The 22,245-nt window shown below is 32.7% G+C and overlaps 5 protein-coding genes across 6 annotated transcripts; all 5 read right to left on the reverse strand.

Moving 5' to 3' along the window:
• Positions 1-938: 938 nt before the first annotated feature.
• Positions 939-4,626, reverse strand: LOC115700711 (uncharacterized). Its single transcript, XM_030628340.2, has 2 exons — positions 3,243-4,626; positions 939-1,358 (listed from the first exon to the last, which is right to left on the reverse strand). The coding sequence occupies exon 1, from the start codon at positions 4,237-4,239 to the stop codon at positions 3,301-3,303; it is 939 nt and encodes a 312-aa protein (XP_030484200.1). The 5' UTR covers positions 4,240-4,626; the 3' UTR covers positions 939-1,358; positions 3,243-3,300.
• A 526-nt stretch (positions 4,627-5,152) lies between these two features.
• Positions 5,153-7,180, reverse strand: LOC115700309 (syntaxin-22). Its single transcript, XM_030627877.2, has 7 exons — positions 7,032-7,180; positions 6,843-6,936; positions 6,586-6,746; positions 6,440-6,499; positions 5,919-6,076; positions 5,693-5,793; positions 5,153-5,233 (listed from the first exon to the last, which is right to left on the reverse strand). The coding sequence occupies exons 1-7, from the start codon at positions 7,178-7,180 to the stop codon at positions 5,153-5,155; spliced, it is 804 nt and encodes a 267-aa protein (XP_030483737.2).
• A 115-nt stretch (positions 7,181-7,295) lies between these two features.
• On the reverse strand, positions 7,296-13,515 carry LOC115699378 (ATP-dependent DNA helicase At3g02060, chloroplastic). 2 transcript variants are annotated; one of them, XR_009683900.1, is made up of 15 exons: positions 12,746-13,515; positions 12,146-12,371; positions 11,798-12,043; positions 11,555-11,689; positions 11,337-11,461; positions 10,867-11,006; positions 10,488-10,558; positions 10,234-10,395; positions 9,714-9,800; positions 9,346-9,519; positions 8,975-9,019; positions 8,273-8,629; positions 8,056-8,183; positions 7,786-7,965; positions 7,296-7,705 (listed from the first exon to the last, which is right to left on the reverse strand). XR_009683900.1 is itself a non-coding variant. In XM_061102056.1 (13 exons), exons 1-13 carry the CDS (start codon positions 13,357-13,359, stop codon positions 8,082-8,084), a joined length of 2,484 nt encoding a protein of 827 aa, XP_060958039.1. In that variant the 5' UTR covers positions 13,360-13,445; the 3' UTR covers positions 8,055-8,081. The 2 variants fall into 2 exon arrangements, 1 of the variants encoding a protein (XP_060958039.1); XM_061102056.1 differs by lacking the exons at positions 7,296-7,705; positions 7,786-7,965 and having other exon boundaries at positions 8,055-8,183; positions 12,746-13,445.
• Positions 13,516-15,122: 1,607 nt separating this feature from the next.
• Positions 15,123-17,382, reverse strand: LOC115698616 (uncharacterized). The gene is made up of 2 exons (XM_030625734.2): positions 15,564-17,382; positions 15,123-15,420 (listed from the first exon to the last, which is right to left on the reverse strand). Exons 1-2 carry the CDS (start codon positions 17,017-17,019, stop codon positions 15,305-15,307), a joined length of 1,572 nt encoding a protein of 523 aa, XP_030481594.2. The 5' UTR covers positions 17,020-17,382; the 3' UTR covers positions 15,123-15,304.
• A 137-nt stretch (positions 17,383-17,519) lies between these two features.
• Positions 17,520-21,856, reverse strand: LOC115699354 (potassium transporter 4). Its single transcript, XM_030626709.2, has 9 exons — positions 21,625-21,856; positions 21,232-21,475; positions 20,894-21,145; positions 20,718-20,768; positions 19,996-20,256; positions 19,790-19,842; positions 19,254-19,368; positions 18,901-19,155; positions 17,520-18,795 (listed from the first exon to the last, which is right to left on the reverse strand). Exons 1-9 carry the CDS (start codon positions 21,682-21,684, stop codon positions 17,714-17,716), a joined length of 2,373 nt encoding a protein of 790 aa, XP_030482569.1. The 5' UTR covers positions 21,685-21,856; the 3' UTR covers positions 17,520-17,713.
• Between the last annotated feature and the right edge of the window lie 389 nt (positions 21,857-22,245).

Below are 22,245 nucleotides of genomic sequence, written 5' to 3' on the forward strand. Positions count from 1 at the left end.
TGGTATGTGGTATTTTAGGAGTAATTAGCAATCTTATTAAATCAAAATATAGAGTCAAATTAGTATACAACATAACATTACAAGAAACCTCAAGCATTTAGAGTGCTAAAAAAGTAATAGATTGCCATATTTTAACACATTTTAAAAAAATATTACTCTTATAGTGTTCTAAAAAGTGTACTACTAAATTTGACACAAGCTAAAAATTATACTGAATTTGATACAAGATATAATATTAAGGAAACTTACAGAAATACTGGAATTTGGGTTAACTTTTACAAAAATACTGTCACACAGATATTTTTTCAAAAATACTGTGTTTTTATAGTAAAACACAAAGCAAAACAACTCAAAACACCAGTAGAACACCTAAAAAATACTAGTAGAACACCAGTGAAAACTTAACACAGTATACTGCAATATAAAACTTACAAAAAAATACAATAAAAAAGTAAAAAATACCGCCGGACAATATTTTTATAAAAAAATAACAAAAGTTAGTATAACATGTAAATTTCTCTAATATTATACCAAATTTAGTCCATAATAAATTTTACATTTATAATATTACTAATTATTATGATTTATTACTTTTACATAACTTCTTCATTAACTCTATTACCATTATTTAAATAATAAAAAATAAAAATTAACCATATTTGTATATTTTTAATACAATATTAAATAATGATCAATAAAAATAATATTTTTTTACATTTTTTTTTTTGGACGTGCATCACATTGTAGCATTGTAAATAGTAAACTAAATATAACACACTTAATTTTTGTGTGAAACTTCGCACAAATTTTACATTAAGATGTGAATATAATAGTGCATTATACATTGCTTGTGGTATAAAAAAACATGCTTAGCATAAAGGGGTAGGACTTGGTCTTTATAATGGCTCTCTTTGCGTAGTCAATGTTCGAAAACCAAGTTCCCAAGCAAATCAATAATAAATTTCATGTCAAATTCTCTTCTTTTGTTAACTGAACAAAACAGCAATTATCATCATACTCATCAATACACAGCATTTAAAATCCAGAGACACACAAAGGCAAAACAAAGCACAAGCTAAAACAGCCCTTTTGTATGTATCTATTAGATGTTAATTTTCTTTCTTTTTTTTTTTTAATTTCTCACAAGGGCATATCAAAGCTTGAAATTTATACCACTGGTAACTCTGAATGACTGAGTGGGATTCACCAAAAATTGTGTGTTCAATCGTAGATGTACATGTTCTGAAAGGGCAGCAAAGAAAAAGCTCTGATCACCATCATTTTTTTCCTCGTTTGTTGTTGCGAGAACTCAAGAATAAGAAACCTTTACCTTCACCATTATCCTCCTCAGCTTCCTCCTAGTATTAATAATACAAGTATGATAGATAATAAGAACAACTTCCCGTATATAAAGCACTTTCCTACATCATACCATTGTTCTAAATTACTATCTACTACATGAACTTTTTAGTATTTTAATACATACATAAATTGCAACTTCATTTTTTACATGTGTATAATGTAGTTATATAAAATTCCAAATAAATTAAAATGCCGAAAACATGACTGAAAAACTTGTTGTACGCATACTTATTTTGATATTGATATTCATATGTTTATATTTATATGTACATGCACCGCATACTTATTTTGATATTCATATGTACATATCTTTATATTTACATTTACATGCAACAGATACCAATTTTGATATCTTAAATTATTTGAAATTAAACTACCAAAATACCAAGATAAGTAGTGATAAAAAACAATCCACTACTATAGTTCTAGAGGTGCCCATATATATATAGTATTAACTAGGGGTGGGCATCATCCAATCCAATCCAATCCAATTGAACCGAACCGATCCAATCCAATCCAATTACAAAAAGTTGGATATCCAATTACAATTGGATTGGATTGGATGTTAAAAGTTGGATTCTAATTGGATTGGATCGGTTATTGGATGTCAATCTCAAAATCCAATTAAAAACCGATCCAATCCAATTACATTTATATATATTAAAAAATTATTTATATAATAAAAAATATAATATATATTTATTATATTTTATTAGTTTTTTTTTTTTTTTGTATATTGAATTTGTAACACTTGATTGTTTTGTGTATTTATTTTTATGATGTTTTGATCTATTTTATTGCTTAAAAATGTTGTTGTTTTAATTATTTAAAACTTTTTGCTACATTACACTTGCAAAAATAGTATATTTATGAAGTATTAAACTTAAATAAAATGTAATAATTAGTTTTTATGTATTTTTCTTCATAATTTTAAGTTAATATTGAACTTTAGCTGTGTAATTGGATATCCAATTAAAAAACCGATCCAATCCAATTAGTAATTGGATTGGATTGGATTGGATTTTGAGGTCTAATTGGATTGGATCGGATGATGATTTTCCAAATCCAATTACTACTTGGATTGGATCGGATAAGGAAAAAAAGGTTGGATTGGATCGGATGCCCACCCCTAGTATTAACTAGCTTCCCACCCAACATTAAATTATAAAGATTTCTACTAAGTTATCAGTAAATTATATTAACTGCTGATTACTATCTAGAACACTCAGACCTTATACAAACAAAGCATGGCTATCCATGTATTTGGGCACCAGTGCCCAGCACCACCATAAAATAGAGCATTCATAATAGTTATCACATATCGGTATTAACTTACACCAATCGCAACAGCATCACATTTCTGGTGGTGTGCCTTTTAGTAAAAAATTTTATACAAACAAACCAAATAGCATCACATATTTTGTTTTTTTAATGGGCATTAAAAATTTCATGAATGAGAAACATTGTTTGTTCTTTAATGCACAGCTACACCTACATTGATGGCTGACAGCATCTAAGAAATGTAAAGCGGAGTATACAAGAACAAACAATGGCTTGCTAGCATTGCATAATAAAACCAAATAATGAAATAAGAAAAAGACAGTGAAGAATAATAGCTACCATTCATTAATGACAATGATATCTATGGCTTTATCCAAAAGTTAATGGAATGTTCAGCAATAAAAATCTCAGAACTAAAGTCATAAAGCAAATATTATATGTATATATATATACATATCAAAAGATTCAGTTTCAAAGCAAAAGAGTTCTTTAGTATATGGAATGTTCAGAAAACAAAAATCTGGGAATTAAAGACACACACACACATATATAATACAAAAATTGAGTTATAAAAAAATAAAGAAAGCTTCTTCACTTACTTGAAACAAAAAGTTCATAGCTTTCTTCTTCTTCTTCTTCAATTTCTGGGGAGAAAGGCTAAGCTTGGTTACCAGCCATGGATTTCATCTGAATGTGATTATGATCAAGTGGAGTAGTAGAACTAACAGTAGGCAAAGCTTCATACGAACCCATTCTCCTAACCCCAACACTCTTCGAAACCAGAGCATAAGTCACCATAACAATCACAAAAACAAACAGCACATGAACCAAAAACGCCAGATCCAGAACCGCCGCAGCTCTCAAGCTCGATTCCTGCAAATCGCATTTAGTGGAGCCTTCAACGCCGCTAACAACGTCCAACAACCGGTGACAACCTTCCGGTATGAATGCCTCAACGTACAGCGAGAGACCAGTCTGAAGCATCCACAATCCGTGGAGACAAACGGTCGCACCGAGCCCTAAATCAGCGACAAACAGTCTAGGGTTACAAGCTAGCGTTATAGAGAGAATCGAAGCCAAAGCGGAAGTACGAGCCGAGACGGAATCGCATTTGGCTTGGAGATCGGAGGTTTGGAGCGAAGCGGAGGAAGCGGAGAGTGAGGAGAGAAGGAAGAAGAGTGCAGCGGCGATTGCGAAGAAAAGATCGGAAGGAAGAGGGAGAAAGGAAGGGAAGGAATCGGAGAGGAGGAGAGTTAGGGTTAGGATGAAGAACAGGGCGGAGATTGCAGCGGATTGGAGGGAGGTGAAGCGGTGGACGGGGGTTCGGCCTTTGAGGAGTGGATCGGAATCGAAGGAGGAGATTGTGTTGTGAGCGAAGGAGAGGAGTAGACATGCGAGGATTAGGTAGAGCTGGAGGTGTTTGAGGCGGGGATGAGAGGAGGAGGAGGAGGAGGAAGGTGGGAATGGGTGGAAGGGTTTGGCGGAGTAGGATTGGGGGGATTTGAGGTGGAGACGAGTGGAGGAAGCCATGTGATATACGCCTAGTGAAAGTAAAGCTGATGATGAGAACATTTGGTATACCAGAGCTGTCGCCATTGATGATCGTTTCTTCTTCTTCTTCTTTCTGGTTCAGATTCTTCTTCTTCTTCTTCTTACGAAAAAAACTAATAATTGTTTTTTTTTAAGCAATACTATTCTGCCATGATTTTGATAAAATATGAACTTTTTTCACCTTTTTTTTTTTCTATTAAAGTTTTACAAATTTTGAATATTTTACCAAAAAAAAATAAGATTTAAATATTATTACATAACTCGTTTTCTTAAGAATTTTTAAAAAATTAACAAATAGTTTAAATAACTAAAAACCTAGGAAGATTAAAAAAAATAGTTTTTTTCAATCTATTTTCCCAAAAAGAAAGAATTTTCACTTCCTTCCTTTTCTCTATTTTAGAAATACACAAAAAAATATGTAAAAATATAATTGTACTGAACTTTATATAATTTTACAGTTTAAGATTTTATATACATAAAATAAAATTGTTATAACTTTTTTATATTATTTTTATACTCTACTCTTACATTATTTTGTGTAATTTTGTTATTAACTTTTTATTTCTCGTATATATATTATTTTTATGTTATTTAAATGTTATTTTCTTATAATTTTTTTTTTTTGCAATTTTTACGTTATTTTTACAAAATATCACAAAAATATAAAAAAATATTTAAAATTAAAATACAAAATCTTTACCAAAAATAATACTTTCGGTAAATTTGTCTGCGTTTAGTTTTAGCCCAACACACATTGTAATGAAATTGAGTCCAGGCCATCAAAATTTGACTCTTTTATTGAAATCCAAAGCACACAACTTGTTAAATTTTAAAAAGTTACATATAATGGTAAGTAATGAAGAAATGAACAAACCAAACAATGAAAAAAAGGCAATGGTACAAGTTACAATACAAGCTATAACAACAACAAACAAACTATACAATGGAATCAATTCAATTAAAAGACTGTTGTTATTATAAGATAAGGACAAGTAGAAAGATAACCAAGACCAGCACAAGAACCACCACCATCCACCACCTACACTGCAACAACATTCATAAATATTAAACCAAATTAGTTTCATTTTCATTCTAACTTCATATAAATCTACAAAAATTCTACTGTAGAGTACTACTTTTGTCTTTGAAAGACGCCTTTACTTTTAACATTTAGAGAAATTATAACTCAAATTTTCTTATATGACTGTAAACATTATAATCACAACATACATTCCATCTGTTTAAAAGAATTAAAATAATTTAATATCCTCATAACAGGGTTCAAACTTTCAGTTAAGCTAGAGTGTAATTGATTATTTTGAATTTTGTTTTCCTTATTGTAAATTATTTAGAATTTTTATAAAACAAGTAAGAAGTCTACAGTAATTATAATATAACCCGTCATATATATATAAATTCTCTATATGCTAAAAACATAAATGTCTGTAATTATAGTTGCTCCCTATAAATATATAGAGAGTATGTATGTATTTGTTACCCAAGAACATAAGGATTTGATACTTTTGGAAGCCTTGGCCAGTTGAGAATTAGCTTCAGTAGTGGCAATAGAGGCAGAGTCCAAGTTTGTATTAACTTCTTCTGTAGTATGATTATATATGTGTAACAAACATATTATTATTATTAATAATAATATTATGACATTATGACATTATAATAAATAGGAAAACAGAAAAATAGATTAGTTGATTAATTGAAAGACCTACCAATAACTATGCCTTGGTCATGGACAAGAACAGCAAGGTCCTTGAAAATCTCATTTGTTTCTTTAATTTGGAATTGTATTTCTTTCATGTCCTGTTCCCTTTCCTCAATAAGGGCTTCATTTAAAACAATATCATTGTACATTACAACTACTTCCTGCCTGCCATGGAATATTCATTACATTATTTCTACATTGAATAAACTACAACTTCCTTAAATATATCTATGTATTCATATGCTGCTGCTAGACTTAATATCTTGCACACTAAGTAATCTCTGCAATTTGATTGATTGAACAGTCTATTAATGTATCAAGAGATCGAATACTCATACAAATTTCTCATGACATGATCGAAATCCAAATAACTGTAAGCTTGCTCCTATATTCATACTGGGTTGGAATAAATTTTTGTCCCCTGATTCTACAGACTATTCACCAAGATTGTATACTACAAATTCTTTCTAACCATTCATTACCATAGTCATACCTTCAATTTTTTTCTATATATAGAAATAAGTTTACCTTTGGTGCTCCTGAAGGAAAGGTTGGTGGGAAGACTGGGGATCCTCAGTAGATTCAGGTCTGAAAGTGTAACCGTATGTAAGAACTTAGCAATAGTTATTGTTATGAACTGAAGAAATGAAGAAATGAAAAGAGTAAAAAGGTACATGGTTGTTTCAAAGGATGATGGTGATAATGAAGTAGGAGTATAAGAAGATTCCCTCTGAGAGGCAAGGTTTTGGACATTTTGGAATTCTTGTAACACTGTTTTGAAATCTTTTGCAAGCTTCACATCTTCTATCTTCTTAATCTTAGAAGTAGCTGAAAACTGAAACAAATTACAATATTAATCATAATAATATTTGTATTTTATATAATTCATCATCTTCTTCAAATGAATTAAAACAAAGCAAGAAAGATTTACATGGTGATGGTGAGTCTTATCAGACTGAGTTAAGGATTTCAGCTGAGCTGTAGTAACTTTCACTATCTGAAGTATTCGTTGTCTGCTTTCATGCCTGTGCCATCAATTATATATAAATTATACAAACATAATATATATATATATATATAGATGATATCTTTTTCTAGAGTAAAGTTAGTAAAAGCTTACAGCTTGCGGCGGTGATCGGGAGTGTCCTTGGCGGTTCCGACAGCATCCACCAAACGTCGAAAAGCAGCAACAGAAGTATTGAGCTGAAAAATGGCTGCTGCCACACCTTGAGAGGGGACTTGGTGTTTGGCATATTCTTGAAAGCTCATAGTTATCAATCACAGTACTATTTGCTCTCTCAAAGATTCAATTTTGAAATCAAATCAAAGCAGAGCTCTGAATTGGATGATTATGATGATGATTATTATGACACAACACAACTAATGGACCCAAATAAAGATCAATTATTTATATAGTTTCTAGAAAGAGTAAAGAAGACAACGAAATGTGGGCCATTTTATTATTATGGCAGCTGGACTACTAAAGCATCTTTCTCTTCCAATCATAACGCATAAAAAAGTTACAAATAAAGAAAGATAATATTTTTTTAAAAAAAAAAACCTTTTTCATTAAGATCTACTGGTCAAAGTCAATTGTACAGTTGAGAATATCTGGGCAGTTGCTGTTGTAATAATTTATAAATCTTTTTGTTTGAATTGTGTATCAAGCAACAAATATCAAAAGCACTATTCCTGTTCTGTTCTGTTGTGTTTGATATAATCTTTATTCCATTATGTTTCCAAGCCAACTTTACACCTTCAAATTTTCCATGTCTTTACTCCACCAAAAACATCCTGACAAAGTTAAGATTAGCATTAACAGATCAGCTTGACATACAATATATAATTTCTAGCCATAGCTAAGAGACACTTACCCCTTTGCATCTAGTACTTTCAACTTTGGTCAATTCCCACATTTGAAACCTGTAACAAATGCCTGGATTCGAAACTGCTTCGTGTGATTCATATTTTGTAAAGATCATTGCTCGGTACGAATATACAAGTCTGGGAATGAGTCCAACACAAGAACATATTCTTGGCTCCCTTCTATTTTACTGCAAATTCAAGAGAAACAGATAAGGAGAGGGCTAAATATATCAATACAGGCATAGCTTCTAGAAAGAAAGAGTTGTTCTTGAAAGTACCCAGAAAATAAAAATAAATATAAAATCTAGTATTTTATAAGAGCTGGTAATGAAGCATGAAGTTCTGCCAAGCATTGAAAGATCCAATTCAAGAGTTGTTCTTTAGGAAGCTCTAAAAGAAGTTCAGCCTGCAACAAAGAAAAGTCAATTAAAATAAAACAGATCACACCATAAAAGACATGGAAATACAATCAATAAACATCATAAGACTGATTACCTTGATTTCATTGGCCTCAAAAATCAAAGAATTTCGGTGAGCCTCAGAAACCATTGAATCTGTAATCAGCTTGAAAACCTTCTTGCTCATGTTTGTTTCCATAACAACCATTTTTCCTGAAGCATATATTTTGCTTATTCCAAGGTCTGCTGCCATTCTCCTTACATAGAGCTTCTTTAGTAAGATCTCCATGGAATGAGGCTCTTTTCCGTATTGGCGTCGCAAATTCTCAGTAAATTGCATCAAAGTCCACATGTCTTTCCCAGCTGCGTTTTCGGCTTCCTTTATAATTTCCAAGGGTTTCTCCAGATAATTTATGTAATCAGAAGGAAGATGAGGATTTATGTTTAAATCAACCTGCAAACCCATTAAATCAGCTATTTAGATGAGTTACAAGAACCAGTTGTAGTATTAATACTTATATATGTACGTCTTTTACACTGTAATTTTCACAATAATCCATTTCAAAAGCACCACTGAACCCATAGTGTCTCCATTCTGCTATAGTTTTGATCATAAAGATGTTTTCTGGGATAGGAAGGTTTTATTGAAGAAAAAAAACAATAAATGCTTGGAGCTAAAGCCATTATGACTTTTGCTCACGCTCACGGCTAAGTAACACGTAATAGCAAAGTGGTAATCATTAGGATTATAAAAAATACTTAAGTTCTCATAAACTTTTGTGCAAGGAGAAAAACATACCTTCACTGACCAGTATGGAACAGAAACTACACGGTGTTCATCAACCTGGTAATCAAAACAATTACGAAAGAAAAGGACAGAAAGTCAATAATCAATAGAGCAACATTTCAAGCAATTCATACAGACAATCCTATTTGATGACAGCAGCGACATGTCAGTGTTTGTCATTATACAGTTAAAGCATGTAAATTTAAATAAACAAAACAAACAAGAGAACCCACTTTGCAATGAAGAATGTTAACTAGTGTAATATGCACAATCTCAAATTAGAAATATGTTTTTTAAGTGGATGATAATTTACAAGAAAAAATAGAAACAAGAGACTACAGCTGATAAAAAAGAAAAAGAAACACTCAATCCCCAGATCATACCTTCGACAAGCTCTCAAAGAGCATTTCAAAGAAGAGATCAATTCCAACATTTCCAACATCTCCAGTCTGCTGCTCACCGAAAATGTTACCAAAACCTCTTATACCCATATCTCTCTCCGCAAGTTGAAAGCCTTGCCCAAGTTCACGGCATTCCTCAAGGGCTTCGAGTCTCTCCTAAGGAATGGCCACAATAGTCAATTTACTGAAAACCCAAATTGTAAACACTTGTAGTTGTATCTAGAAGACAGACCATATAGACAATTGTAAAGTTACTAGGAATGGAGAAATGGAAACTTTTAACGATCTGGAAACATGTATAATGGTATAAATATAATGTCCCTAAAACTAAAAGGATTTAGAAAGCATACCAGAGCTTGATCAGTTAAGAGTGATTTGTCTGGATAAAATAAGTGTGCATGAGCTTCCTTATCTGCTCGTCCCACTCTTCCACGCAACTATAAACAATTACAAAAGCAAAGGCATAAAAATTATTACACAGAACTCATGTATATGTGAGGTGGGTTGAGAAGCTCAGGAACTATCCCATAAATGATAGTAGTAGATCATATATTTCAGAAAAACAATAAGCATTTGTTGTAGCTGACCTTGAAACTAGAAATGTGTTACTTGTGCATCAGGAATAAATAAAATAAATCAAGAAGAGGACTGACTTGGACATGAGTAATGCAACTAGCATGTATGCACTGCTTTGAAAAATCTCCAACTATTGTGAATTCGAAAAAAGTTCCTAAGTGACTAATAAGTTATTCCAATTTGCCATAGTAGGTTTATAGAATATAGGTTTAAGAATCAATCTTTGTCTCTTCCAAATGCGTCACTCATTAGTCTCATTTGTAAAAACTGAAAGATGGAAATCAAAAAAGGAACCTGGTACAACTGTGCTAGACCAAATTGTTGAACATCCTGAACTATGATGGTGTTGGCATTTTGGATATCGAGACCGCTTTCTACTATATTGGTGCAAATGAGAATTTTGATATCCCCTTGTGCAAATTTCTCCATAGTTTCCTCCAGCTGCTTTGAGTATTGCTGCAAGAACAATAATAAATCCACTTAAAAAAAAAATATAAATATATTATAGGCACTAAATCTTATGCCAGTTAATGCTTAAAAGATAGTACCTTTCCATGTGCAATAGCTATTTCAACATCGGGAAATGACTGTTCGAGAAACTCCATCACTTCCTCAAGCCCTGAACGTAAGAAAGACATTGAAATACAAATCAAGAAAAATAAAAACAAGGAGATAATTGATGTGCACTATTGAACTTTTTTCCGTTAAGAGGGCGTTTCTTTTGCTTCTCTGAATTTTAACAAATTAATCTACAGCCAGAAAGAAAAAAGATAACAATAAAGTTTTATCTTTCACAATAGCAACCACATGGAATTTAACAAGTATCTAAGGACCAATATAACTCCAATGAAATGACACAAAACTGAAACTATGGATGTAAGGTTCAATGAATAACATAAGACTGTATATGAGTAATAAAAGGGTTACCTTTAATACGGGGCAAAACGTAAAACACTTGCCCACCTCGATCCAGTTCATACTTAATTGCTGAGATTACTTTCTCTTTACTGTGTGCTGAAAGATGGGTTTTTATAGGAACTCTTTCAGGGGGCGGAGTTGAGATCAAACTGAAACGAGGTGAAATGCATAACTACAACTTTTAGCACTAATTACCTTCAAGTTTTGAGATTCCAAAATTTAGTCTGTCCTAAAACCAAAATTACAACACTTGTTCCCATACACAGGCAAAATAAGGAAGCGTTCATAAACAATGATATTCACATGGTATAAAGATTGTATTCCGAACAACTAACTTAATTATGTGCATTTGGATCGATCAAAGATAAAACCTACAACTATTATTGTTTCTCAAATTTGCAAATATAACAAATTCTAATGAACTGCTGGATCCAGGATTCATATCTTAATTCACTTAATTACCATGATAAGTTAATTACCTAGCATCACGAAACCCAGTCAAGGCTAAGTAAAGCGTTCGCGGTATAGGTGTTGCAGACAAAGTAAGAACATCAATTGAAGTTTTGAACGAAGCAATTTTCTCCTTCTGTTTTACGCCAAACCTCTGTATACCAGAAATAAAACAGAGCACGGATTCCTTAAGTCAACATGGACATGATTCCTTAATGATAAGGCAAATAGATTTAAAAGTACAAACCTGTTCTTCATCAACTACAAGAAGGCCTAGATTGCTATACACAACTCGGCTTCCAAGAAGTGAGTGAGTCCCAACAATAATGTCAAGGTGCCCATTTTTAATCATTTCAAGATGTTCATCTTTCTCTGATTTTGTCTGCATGAAGGAACATAATTACTTACATTTGACTCTGTTAATCATCTCAAATCATCAAGACTCCTCAACTATAAAATGAACTAGTTATCATTTTCAAAATAGCAATACCTGAAATCTGCTAAGAAGTCCAACCCGGACATTTGAGTACATAGAAAACCTTTCTGAAATGACATGGTAGTGTTGTTTGGCTAAGACAATTGTTGGAGCTAAAACCATAGTTTGCTTCCCTGCTGATACTACACAGAAGATGGCACGTAAAGCAACTTCAGTCTTACCAAACCCGACATCCCCACAAATTAAACGGTCCATTGGGGTTTCTCTCTCAGTCAAATCCTTGTCAACATCTATGAAAGCCTTAGTTAAGAGGAAGACACCAAACAAGGGTATTTTCTCAGCAAAGATTTCTATAACCGAAAAACAAAGCAAACACATTTCCAAATTAGTTATAGAAAGTACCTGCTTTTGATCTGGTGTAGGTTGATAAGGAAACTGAGCTGTGAATTGAGCCATGGCAGAGGTCTTAGGGTAGGGAGGGCGTCTTTGCTTGAGCCTATGTAGATACAACTCCATCAAATCAACAACCATTTTCTGAACTGCAAGCTTTCCCTTTGTTTTTCTTTTCTCCCAAACAGTCGTATCATTCAATTTGCTCAAAGTGCGAGGCTTTTTCGTTTCATTAGGACTGTAACAAGAGATAAAAATCAACCATTTCATTTAACAGTAGCAATATAAGTCATGACACAATATTACGACTCAAAAAGGCACAAAATTAGTTAAATTTCAAATTAAACACAAGTTAACCTACTGAAATCGAAATCGACAAGTTTAACACAATTAATTGCATATTAATAAATAAATTATAACTATGCTGACATAAAATTAGTCAATGTATTAATCTATTAAGCAAACTATATGATACGTGTTAAAATGACAAATTTGAACCCAAATAGATCAAGAATATTAATGTGTCTGTAAGATTGTCATGAGTATTCACGAATTACCATCAATTGATTCAAAGAACTTCAATACAATAAACAAGTGAATACGAAAGCTTACAGATTGTAACGATAAAGAAGACGAGAGGCCTGTTTGAGAGGTAATTTAGCCATTCCATCGGCGTATTCAATGAAAACATACTCAATTGGCTCATTAGATCCTTTAGGAACGTCAAATTTTATACCCACAAATCGACCAACACCAACTTTCTTATGCACAACGTAATCCCCAGAACGAAGTGAGTAAGGATCGACCTTATAGTTAAAGGAGGACTCAACAAGGCCATCCTCGTCCTTGTTCCGTTGACTGGTGGAGCCTCCACGTTGCTTGAGCTTCTGAAGACCCCTCTGTTGCTGCTCCTTCACCAATTGAATGTACTTATCGGCCTCCGCCGCGTCCACAAGGGTTCTAGAACCATCTCGGTTGCCTTGGTCACGGCGAATTCGGTGGTTGAGGAGTGTAATGGCGTCTGGGTCGTGGTTTAGGGTTTGGAATGGAGTTTGGGATTGGGATTGGCCTTGTTGGGAATGGGTGGTGGATATGGCTTTGGGTTGCGAGAAACGATAACAATGGAATTGTGCTTGGCTTAGGGTTTGAGAAGGGAAGAAAAGCCTTCTCCATCTCCAGGGAGTGAGACTGGAAATGTCAGCTGGTGTTGACAGTAGAGAAGCCATTGAAGAACATGAGAGAGAAGATGATGAAGAAGAAGAAAAGAAGATTTTTGAGGTTTTTGAGAGGTTTTTCTTTTTTTTTTTTAAATTTAAATTTTAATAAAATAAATTGAATAAATAAATAAAAGGAAAAAAAAAAAAGATATTTAATTTGTGGTTTGGGTAATAACTAATACATCACATTTTTGTTTTTGTTTTTGATTTTTCCTACTTATTTGTTTGTTTTAGAAATTCCATACTTTTGTTAGTTTTATTATACATTCATAATATAATTCTTTTTTGTGTAATTCACTTGTCAAAAAATGCTTGCCATATTGTTAAAGAATAAAATGCTTGTCTAAGTGATTATTGTGGTGATAAGTTAAGGAATACATTTTTTTATCTATTATATTTTATTAAAATATATCTATTTTTGTAAGTGGGTTGCCCAATATACTTTTATTATCTATTTAAGTCTAACACATAATTTATAGGAATAATTACATAATGTACTATTTTTTTGTAAAATATTTACATTTTTACGTTCAAAAAATGTTTTTTTACATTTTTACAGTTTTCTAAAAATTAACACGAAAATAACATAAAATCAACAAGAAAACAACATAAAAGTAACATGAAAATAACAACAAAAAAATAACAAAAAATAACATACATATAACAAAAAATTAACAACAAATGAACAAAATTTCAACATAAAAAGACCGTATTTTATGTAAATAAAATTAAAAAATTCGTAAAAATATTTAAAATTCCGTGAAACTGTATTTTTGTTGTTTTTGTGCATTTATGAAATTAATCCTAATTTATATTAACCTAATGAATAAAATGGGCACATCATTTATAAAGTGGGTATATCTTAAAAAATATAAAAATAAAAGTAAAAATTAAAACATGTAAGTAAAGTAAATATACAATGTAATTTTTTTATTATTGTCACTTGTGAAAAGGAGAAATAAAAAAATTGGCATGAAAATCTTTCTTCTTTTTTTCCTTATAATAAGGTATAATCTTTGTGTTTAGGGGAAATACACGATTAATTTTTTGTTGAGATAATTTTTTACTATAATTAAGTTTGAAGTTTAAAAATTAAGTTGAGAGTATTAGTTAGTGTTATAATTTAGAAAGGTACATAGCAAATTTTAGAGAAAATTACACTCTATACTCACTTTTTGTTTCATATTTTAACTTTTACATTCATTTAACTACTCTTTAATTTATACCCACGTTTATAAGTTATATTCCCATTATGTGCATTAGGAAGTTTAATTTTTATAAGTTTTGTGGGGTTATATTTGATACTTTGATTATTAAATATGGTATTTATCAATTAAAATTATTTTAGAGTTATATTTAATTAATATGTAATAAAAAGGGATAGTTTTCAACTTATCCCCAAATTTTGTATATGAAATTTTATTTTCAAACATTACCAATATAAAACCAACTCTAATAATTTAATCCATATTATAAAATATAAAACTAAAAAAAAAAATTAACAAAACACACACAAACTATCTTAGTTAAACAATGGTGGTAATGTTAAAAAGTAATGGCTGCAATTAAAGTATCCTTCTATTTAAAATGTTCCTGATTATAATTTTTTCCCTTTATTTTAATATTTGGTGAATGTTTTTCACACTAAAAAATCTCAATTTTACATTATAGTTAACAAAAGTTTATTCTTCCTCTTGACATATTATATTCCACCCTTACAAAAATTTATATATTATATCCCAACATGTCATCATCAAAGTTTGTAAATAAGGTCGAAAATTAAAGTAAGCAATATTAATTGAGATAGAAAATTTCAAAATGTTTTATTAAGAATCATAACTAAATAAACAACACAATACATTTTGTAAATAAAACATCAAATTACATAATAACAAAAAAAATACTAATAATAATTCACAATATATATAATATTGGATTAACATTCTAATAATGTTCAAGTCATTATTTGATTGAGTGCCATGAAAATGTGTAGGCTCACAATAAATAGAGCCATAGAAGGACTTGAATAGAAGCCACTTGCTGAATTTGAAATATTGGAGTTTTTAGAACCTGCAACACATTATGTTATAATAAACATTATTAGTCAATAAATAATAATACGTAAGTAAAAAATTATTATATACTTAGGTTAGGTTGAGACTATAATTTATGATATAAATAAACAATGTGTATATAATTTTAGATATACTTACCATTTTGATAATATAGACATGAAAGTGGGTTGACACGTTGTCCACATTGAGCAGGTAACTCTTGAGCTATAGTCAAGTTAATACCAGCTTTCTCAGCTTGCATGCTACCTTTGGTGCTCATCAAACTACACAAGCAATCTGGTCTCTTTATCATTGATTTCAAAGGATCACAACAACTTTTAGGTGGTCTTCCATTTCCTTTCATCTCATTCATGTAGTTTAGGCAAGGGACTAGCTCACTTAAGCAATTTCCAGTGTTATCTCCTTCTGTAGGAGGGGGTGCAATATTTTGTCCGTCTTGATCATTTTGCCTGTTTTGATTACCTTGACCATTTTGCCCACCTTGACTGCTTTGTCCCCCTTGACCACTCTGACCATTTTGATCACCTTGTCCATTTTGTGCACCTTGGTTGTTTTGATCACCTTGTCCGTTTTGCCCACCTTGATTATTTTGATTATCTTGTCCATTTTGTCCGTCTTGACCATTTTGATTCCATTGTCCATTTTGTCCGTTTTGATCATTTTGGTTGTCTTGCCCATTTTGTCCACCTTGACCATTTTGGTTGCGTTGGCCGTTTTGTCCATTCTGGTTGTTTTGATCACTTTGTCCATTCTGCCCCCCTTGACCATTTTGATTACTTTGACCATTTTGATTACCTTGTCCATTTTGTGTGCCCTCATTGTTTTGATTGCCTTGTCCATTTTGCCCACCCTGATTATTTTGATCACCTTGTCTGTTTTGTCCGCCTTGACCATTCTGATTACCTTGATTATTTTGGTTACCTTGTCCATTTTGCCCACCTTGGTCATTTTGATTACCTTGTCCATTTTGTTCGCCTTGACCATTTTGATTACCTTGTCCATTTTGTTCGCCTTGACCATTTTGATTACCTTGTCCATTTTGCCCACCTTTGCTATTTTGATTTCCTTGTCCATTTTGCCCGCTCTGACCATTTTGCCCTTGTCCATTTTGTCCGCCTTGCCCACCTTGTCCTTTTTGTTCGCCTTGCCCACCTTGTCCTTTTTGTCCGCCTTGACCATTTTGTCCATCTTGCTCACCATTGTCATTTTGATCATCTTCTCCATTTTGCCCTCCTTGCCAATTCTGATCATTTTGCCCACCTTGCCTGTTCTGTCCGCCTTGACCTTTTTGTCCATTTTGCCCACCTTGCTCATTTTGATCATCTCGTTCATTTTGTCCCCCTTGACTATTTCGTCCATTCTGTCCATTTTGCTGACCTTGTCCATTTTGACCATGTTGGCCATTTTGCTTGTCTTGCCCACCTTGGCCACTTTGTCCATTTCGACCACCTTGGTTGTTTTGCCCATCTTGGCCACTTTGCTCACCTTGCCCATCTTTACCACTAGCATGCACCACCAACATCACAAGAAGAAGAATCAACAACAATGTTAACGTATAACATCTCCTTCCTCCCAAACCTATTCTCATCTTCATCCTTGTTTTCAAACAACCAAAAAATTAGTAATATTGTACCTCTTAAGTTCAATATTCATATGTGGTGATAGCTATATATATAAACATATACATATGCATATTGCATGCTTGAGTTTTGACAAAATATTATGATATTAGAATGTTTTAAAAGTAGGTCATCTAACTTTAATGCACACAATTATCCTTTCATGCATGAACTTTTGTACTTAATTAGCTGACCTAGTTGACATTATTGTGATAAGGGCTTGTTAGTCTAGATAGGTGAAGCTGCAACCAAACAAACCCTTTTGCTATCTGAGGTGTTAGTCAACAATCAAAACACTTTGACATTTACCAAACACACACGCCAAAAGGCTGCAAAACAAATGAATTTGTGTTCCTTTACTCACAAGAAATAGAAAGCTTTTTTCATGATTACACATTATATATTTATATATATAAAAAGTAATTTTTAAGTATTTGTGTAAAAATTTCAAATAAAAATATGAGAAGGGTTATTGAGAAAAAAAATAGCTTATTAGAATTGATATGCCAAATGAAAAAGCTCGACTTGAATTTGGACTTTATCTATACACATTGGAAGAGCCTAAGAAAGCCTTCAGACTTAACAAAAGTTGGTCCAAAGAGCTATATATATAATAACCCTTTTGGCTTTAGAACTGAAACCTACAAATTAGAAACAAAAAATCTAGACTTAGACATAGTAAATCATGCCAACTTCAATAAGACTGATGTGTGGAATATTAAGTGCCACAGCTGGTCCTCTGCAATTCTTCCTTAGAAATGAATATCCAATATCAATCACAAGTTTTTTCACAAATGATGATGTTCTTCTAGCCTTAACATATGAATGTCCCATTATGTAGGCGACCCCGGCGTCCTTAGCCTGGATTAAATCATAAAGCTCGTCTTTCACTGCAGGATCCATACCGGGTGTTGAGGGTGGCAACTGAAACCTTACTTGACGCCTCCTCAACTGGGGGTTATCGTCATCGTAGACTGATCTTAAACTTTGTAAGGTAAGAGATTTGCTGCTTTGAATGGAATCAATCCCATCAATGTCCTCATATTGAGACACTACCAAGCTTGAGTTTGTTCGGGTGCTTATAACAGCCATTCTCCCATCCAACGATGAAGTTTCTGACCCCGACAATTGTGGTTCCACTGCTTCCATTTGGATGAACTCTGCTATGCTCTGTATTAGTTGGTTCTCGAAGTCACCATCATCTCGTTGTATGTCCTTGTAACCGTACCTGACAATGCATCTGTACATGCGATATGGTCTAGGACAAACCCGACCAATGAGGAATCTTTCCTCAGGCGAAACATATGGAACTGGAACTGACTTTACACAAACAAAAACTAACACGTTATGGAATGCTGGGAGGTTAGTTACAAAGTGAGAGAATATTGCCGGTACTCCTGTTGCTAATTCTGAGTAGATGAGGCCTATTCCAGGCACGCGAACAATACCGAGGCTAGGGCCTAAACCAAGTAACCACTTCAGTGAAACTTTGTTGTGCAGATCAAAGTTATACTTTCTTCTTGTTCCATAATGCCAGACATACATAATGGCCATGAAGAATAATGATAGCGCGATCGGGACCCATCCTCCCTGAGGCACTTTTATGAATGCGGCCGATAGATAAACGCCCTCTATTAGCCAGAAGAAAAGAAGAAACGCTGCAGCTAGCCACATTGTTTTTTGCCAAACAAAGATTATGACAAGTGACATAAGGAATGTTGTGATAAACATAACTGTCATGCAAGCAAGTCCTGCAAATCGAAGCTAAAAAATTAGTCATGTAGAAAACAAAAAAATCTACACGTTGATAAGTTGCAATCTTAATTTATTTAGCAATGTATGTAGCTACATCTTACCATAAGCATTCCCAATTAAATTTGTATCCTGAAATCCAATGGTTATGGCAAGAGTAAGGATCATGAGTATCCAGTTTATTTCTGGGATGTAGATTTGGCCATATATGTGTTTTGAGGTGTGAACAACTTTGACTCTTGGAAAGCAACCAAGGGCATGGCATTGCTTGATGATGGAGAACGTAGCAGTTATAACAGCCTGACTGCCAACAATAGCTGCTAAGGTGGCGACAATAAAGACCGGCCAATATACAGATTCTGCAGTTTAGGCAAAAAAGAAAGAACAATTAGAGCAATTCAAATGTTGAAATGTAATTCTGGAAATAATGTTAACAACAATGCCAGGGAATACTAACCGGGGATCGAATTATAAAAGCTGTAATGAATCTTATCGGGGTTTTTGGACAAGTATGCAGCCTGACCCATGTATTGTACAACCAAACATGGGTATACAACGAAAGCAAACGCAAGCTGCACGCACACAAAAAAGGAGACATAACTATCATTTGTTGATAACTGAAAAGCATTTACTACATCAAGGTGAAAAAAGCCTGCAACAGGGGTTCGGGGTAAATAAATTACAGAACTAGAAAGACTTGCTTTTGAAGAAATATCTTCATCACTATGCTCTACTTTTCAAGAAGCACTAATGGAGTTAAAGCATGAGGTTCTGGCGAAATGGTAAGTCTCATGAGGAATCAAACCTATATCTATGGGAGCAAACCATGAGCCCAACTAGTCATTCTAAACCTCTTGGATCCCATTTGTCTTCCTTTTACTTGGCTTTTTACTTGCACAAAACTAAATTTTCCAAACCAGCCAATATGTATATGTTTCCTCCTATAAGGTTTTAAAAAAGAAATTCAATATAAAAAGCTTTAAAAAAACTCACCCTTATTGATAAAGCAGTGAAATGACCAAGGTCTGCAAACATAGCTTCAGTTCCTGGAGCATTGGAAAATGCCTAATGTTAATTTAGCTAACATAAACATATACTCCATAAATATAACGACATTTCATCCTTGGAAAACTACATTTAACATAACAAAGTCAATGAAAATGATGTTTATTTCCAATTAAGTGGGATATAGCACATACCAGTTGTAGCAAGAAGAACCCCACCAAGAGAAATCCAGCCATCTGTACCAGTCTCATTGAAAAACTTGACGATATAATGGGGTGACAAAGCATAAACAACTTTTGGGTTCCAATGTATTGTGTTGTAGAGACCAACAGAAAAAATGGAGAGCAACCAGATAATTACGATAGGAGCAAATAAAAATGCAACTTTATGTGTGCCACAATGCTGCAGAGCAAACAGACCGACCAAGATGCAACAAGCAATCAAGAGAAGTTCACCTAGAGACAATGAGCAGCTACATAGTTTGTTAAGTCACTCATAAAAAATCAAGAAAAAAGAAAATATTCATACATATATAAAGGAAAATTCTACTGCAGGGGCATCGGTTTTGTCTATACTGGTGGGGACATCTCTATTTTTATTAGAAAAACTATAACTAAATTTTTCTTATATAACTGTATACATTAAAGTTATAGTTGAGATTTCACCTGTTTTAAAAAAATTTAGAATAATTTATAATGTCGAAAACAGGACTCAAACATTCAGTTTGAATCATTGAACCTTGTTCTAGACATCTAGACATCGTAAATTATTCAGAATTTTTCAAAAATGAAAAGGGTGCAGTCTATAATATAGAACGTCATATAATTTCTCCAAATGCTGAAAATATAGACGTTCCTACTGATAGGGGCAAAAGTGGTGTCCTACTATAGTCATGTCCTATATAATGACAACTTACCATTTGTCAATTTCTCTTCTGTAACTTTGAGCCCAGAAACTGAAGATAGAACTGCAATTTTTTTTTCAACATGTTAAATAAAGACAAGCAAATAATAGTAGTACCAGTTGCAACATATTAAGCCAAAAAAAAGAGGAGCTACCATAAATAAATATTAATAAAATAAGGAAAGTGACCTGAGATAGCAGGAGTCAGGACACCATCTCCAATGACCATACAAGCTCCAAAAAGCACAACAACTAAAAGGGCAGTTCTTAACCTTTTATGCTTCTCCAAAAATCTCTTCAAAGGAGATGAACCAGAATGTTGAGAAGAAGAAGATGGCCCATATTTGTAGGCAGTGAGCTCTTCATCAGCTGCTTGTTGATTAGGAAGCAAACTAAACTTAGCATGGCGGCAAAGCAATGAGTAAAGAGCAAAAGTCCCACCTGAAAATGAATTGAATAGAAAAGTTCACAAAACCCTTAAACTGAAATTGAAATTGAAATTGAAATTAGATTGAATTGACACATACCTTCACCATTATCATCAGCACTGAGCAAAACAAAGACATACTTAAGCAAAGGGATAAGAGTAAGAGTCCAAAATATCAATGAAAAAGCACCAAAGATTGCATCTTGGCTAATATGTTTCTGTAACTTGCCAGAAAATGTGCTTGAATAAACATAAAGAGGTGAAGTGCCCAAGTCTCCATAAACAACACCGAAGCTCTGATAAGCTAGTATCAAATTCCTCGACATCCTTGTCCATGAAAGTTGCTAAAAATCAAATGGGTTATTAGTAAACAACACTAAGAATCATTATCATCACCAATCAAACTCGAGATCTAACAAAGATTCGTTCTTTAATTTCATCATAGCTATATATTATATATATATGTGAAGACATGGAAAGAAAGGTCACAAACCTGGGTTATAGTAGTAGAAGTGGAGCGTTGAGAAATGGAAATCCCAGATTCTGGTTCCATGCCTTGTTTGTCTCACTTTCTCGTTATCGTTCTCTCAATCTCAATTTAATGTGAATAAAAAAAAATTATATACTGAAGAGAAGAGAAGAGAAGCTCAAGACTCTGCCCAAGAAAATAGATATATATTAGTTTATTGATTGATTTATTTATTTATTTAATAATATTATTTTTTGATAATGATTTATTAATATTATTATTATATTGATGGTAGGTAAATGACAATAATATTTTATGGTGAAATAAATAAGAGCATTGATTCTTAGAAAATAAATAATAACACTACCACATTATATTATGAATAATGGTTAGTAATTTTTTTTTTTTTGATATTTAAGAAAAATCTTTAAAATAATTATAAAATATGGCTACTAAGATATGCTATATCGTTTTTTGTTTTATGAAAGATAATTATTATTAGGCTAATTAGGATTTTTGTCCTGAACTTTGACATGTACTAGATCATGCCCCTGAACTTTTAAGGTCATTGAAAATGTCCCCTGAACTATTGAGATTGTTAGATTTAAGGAATTTTTTTTTTAATTTTAGTAAAAAAGTCTAACA

Source organism: Cannabis sativa, chromosome 8 (assembly GCF_029168945.1).
Source record: "Cannabis sativa cultivar Pink pepper isolate KNU-18-1 chromosome 8, ASM2916894v1, whole genome shotgun sequence".
Taxonomy (NCBI): domain Eukaryota; kingdom Viridiplantae; phylum Streptophyta; class Magnoliopsida; order Rosales; family Cannabaceae; genus Cannabis; species Cannabis sativa.

Bases quoted from the DNA above. Each gene is read 5' to 3' on its own strand.
- LOC115700309 (XM_030627877.2), bottom strand. From the start codon at position 7,180: ATGAGCTTTCAAGAATATGCCAAACACCAAGTCCCCTCTCAAGGTGTG. The intron at 6,937-7,031 runs GTAAGCTTTTAC...TTGATGGCACAG, and splicing joins CCCGATCACCGCCGCAAGCT to GCATGAAAGCAGACAACGAA. The intron at 5,234-5,692 runs GTAACAAATACA...GTTGCAGTGTAG, and splicing joins TCAAATCCTTATGTTCTTGG to GTGGTGGATGGTGGTGGTTC.
- LOC115700711 (XM_030628340.2), bottom strand. From the start codon at position 4,239: ATGGCGACAGCTCTGGTATACCAAATGTTCTCATCATCAGCTTTACTT.
- LOC115698616 (XM_030625734.2), bottom strand. From the start codon at position 17,019: ATGAAGATGAGAATAGGTTTGGGAGGAAGGAGATGTTATACGTTAACA. The intron at 15,421-15,563 runs GTAAGTATATCT...AATGTGTTGCAG, and splicing joins ATGTCTATATTATCAAAATG to GTTCTAAAAACTCCAATATT.
- LOC115699378 (XM_061102056.1), bottom strand. From the start codon at position 13,359: ATGGCTTCTCTACTGTCAACACCAGCTGACATTTCCAGTCTCACTCCC. The intron at 12,044-12,145 runs GTACTTTCTATA...CTCTTAACTAAG, and splicing joins CTACACCAGATCAAAAGCAG to GCTTTCATAGATGTTGACAA. The intron at 10,396-10,487 runs GTACTATCTTTT...TTGTTCTTGCAG, and splicing joins TAGCTATTGCACATGGAAAG to CAATACTCAAAGCAGCTGGA.
- LOC115699354 (XM_030626709.2), bottom strand. From the start codon at position 21,684: ATGGAACCAGAATCTGGGATTTCCATTTCTCAACGCTCCACTTCTACT. The intron at 20,257-20,717 runs GTAAGTTGTCAT...CATTGTCTCTAG, and splicing joins AGAAGAGAAATTGACAAATG to GTGAACTTCTCTTGATTGCT. The intron at 18,796-18,900 runs GTAAGATGTAGC...TTCGATTTGCAG, and splicing joins TTTAATTGGGAATGCTTATG to GACTTGCTTGCATGACAGTT.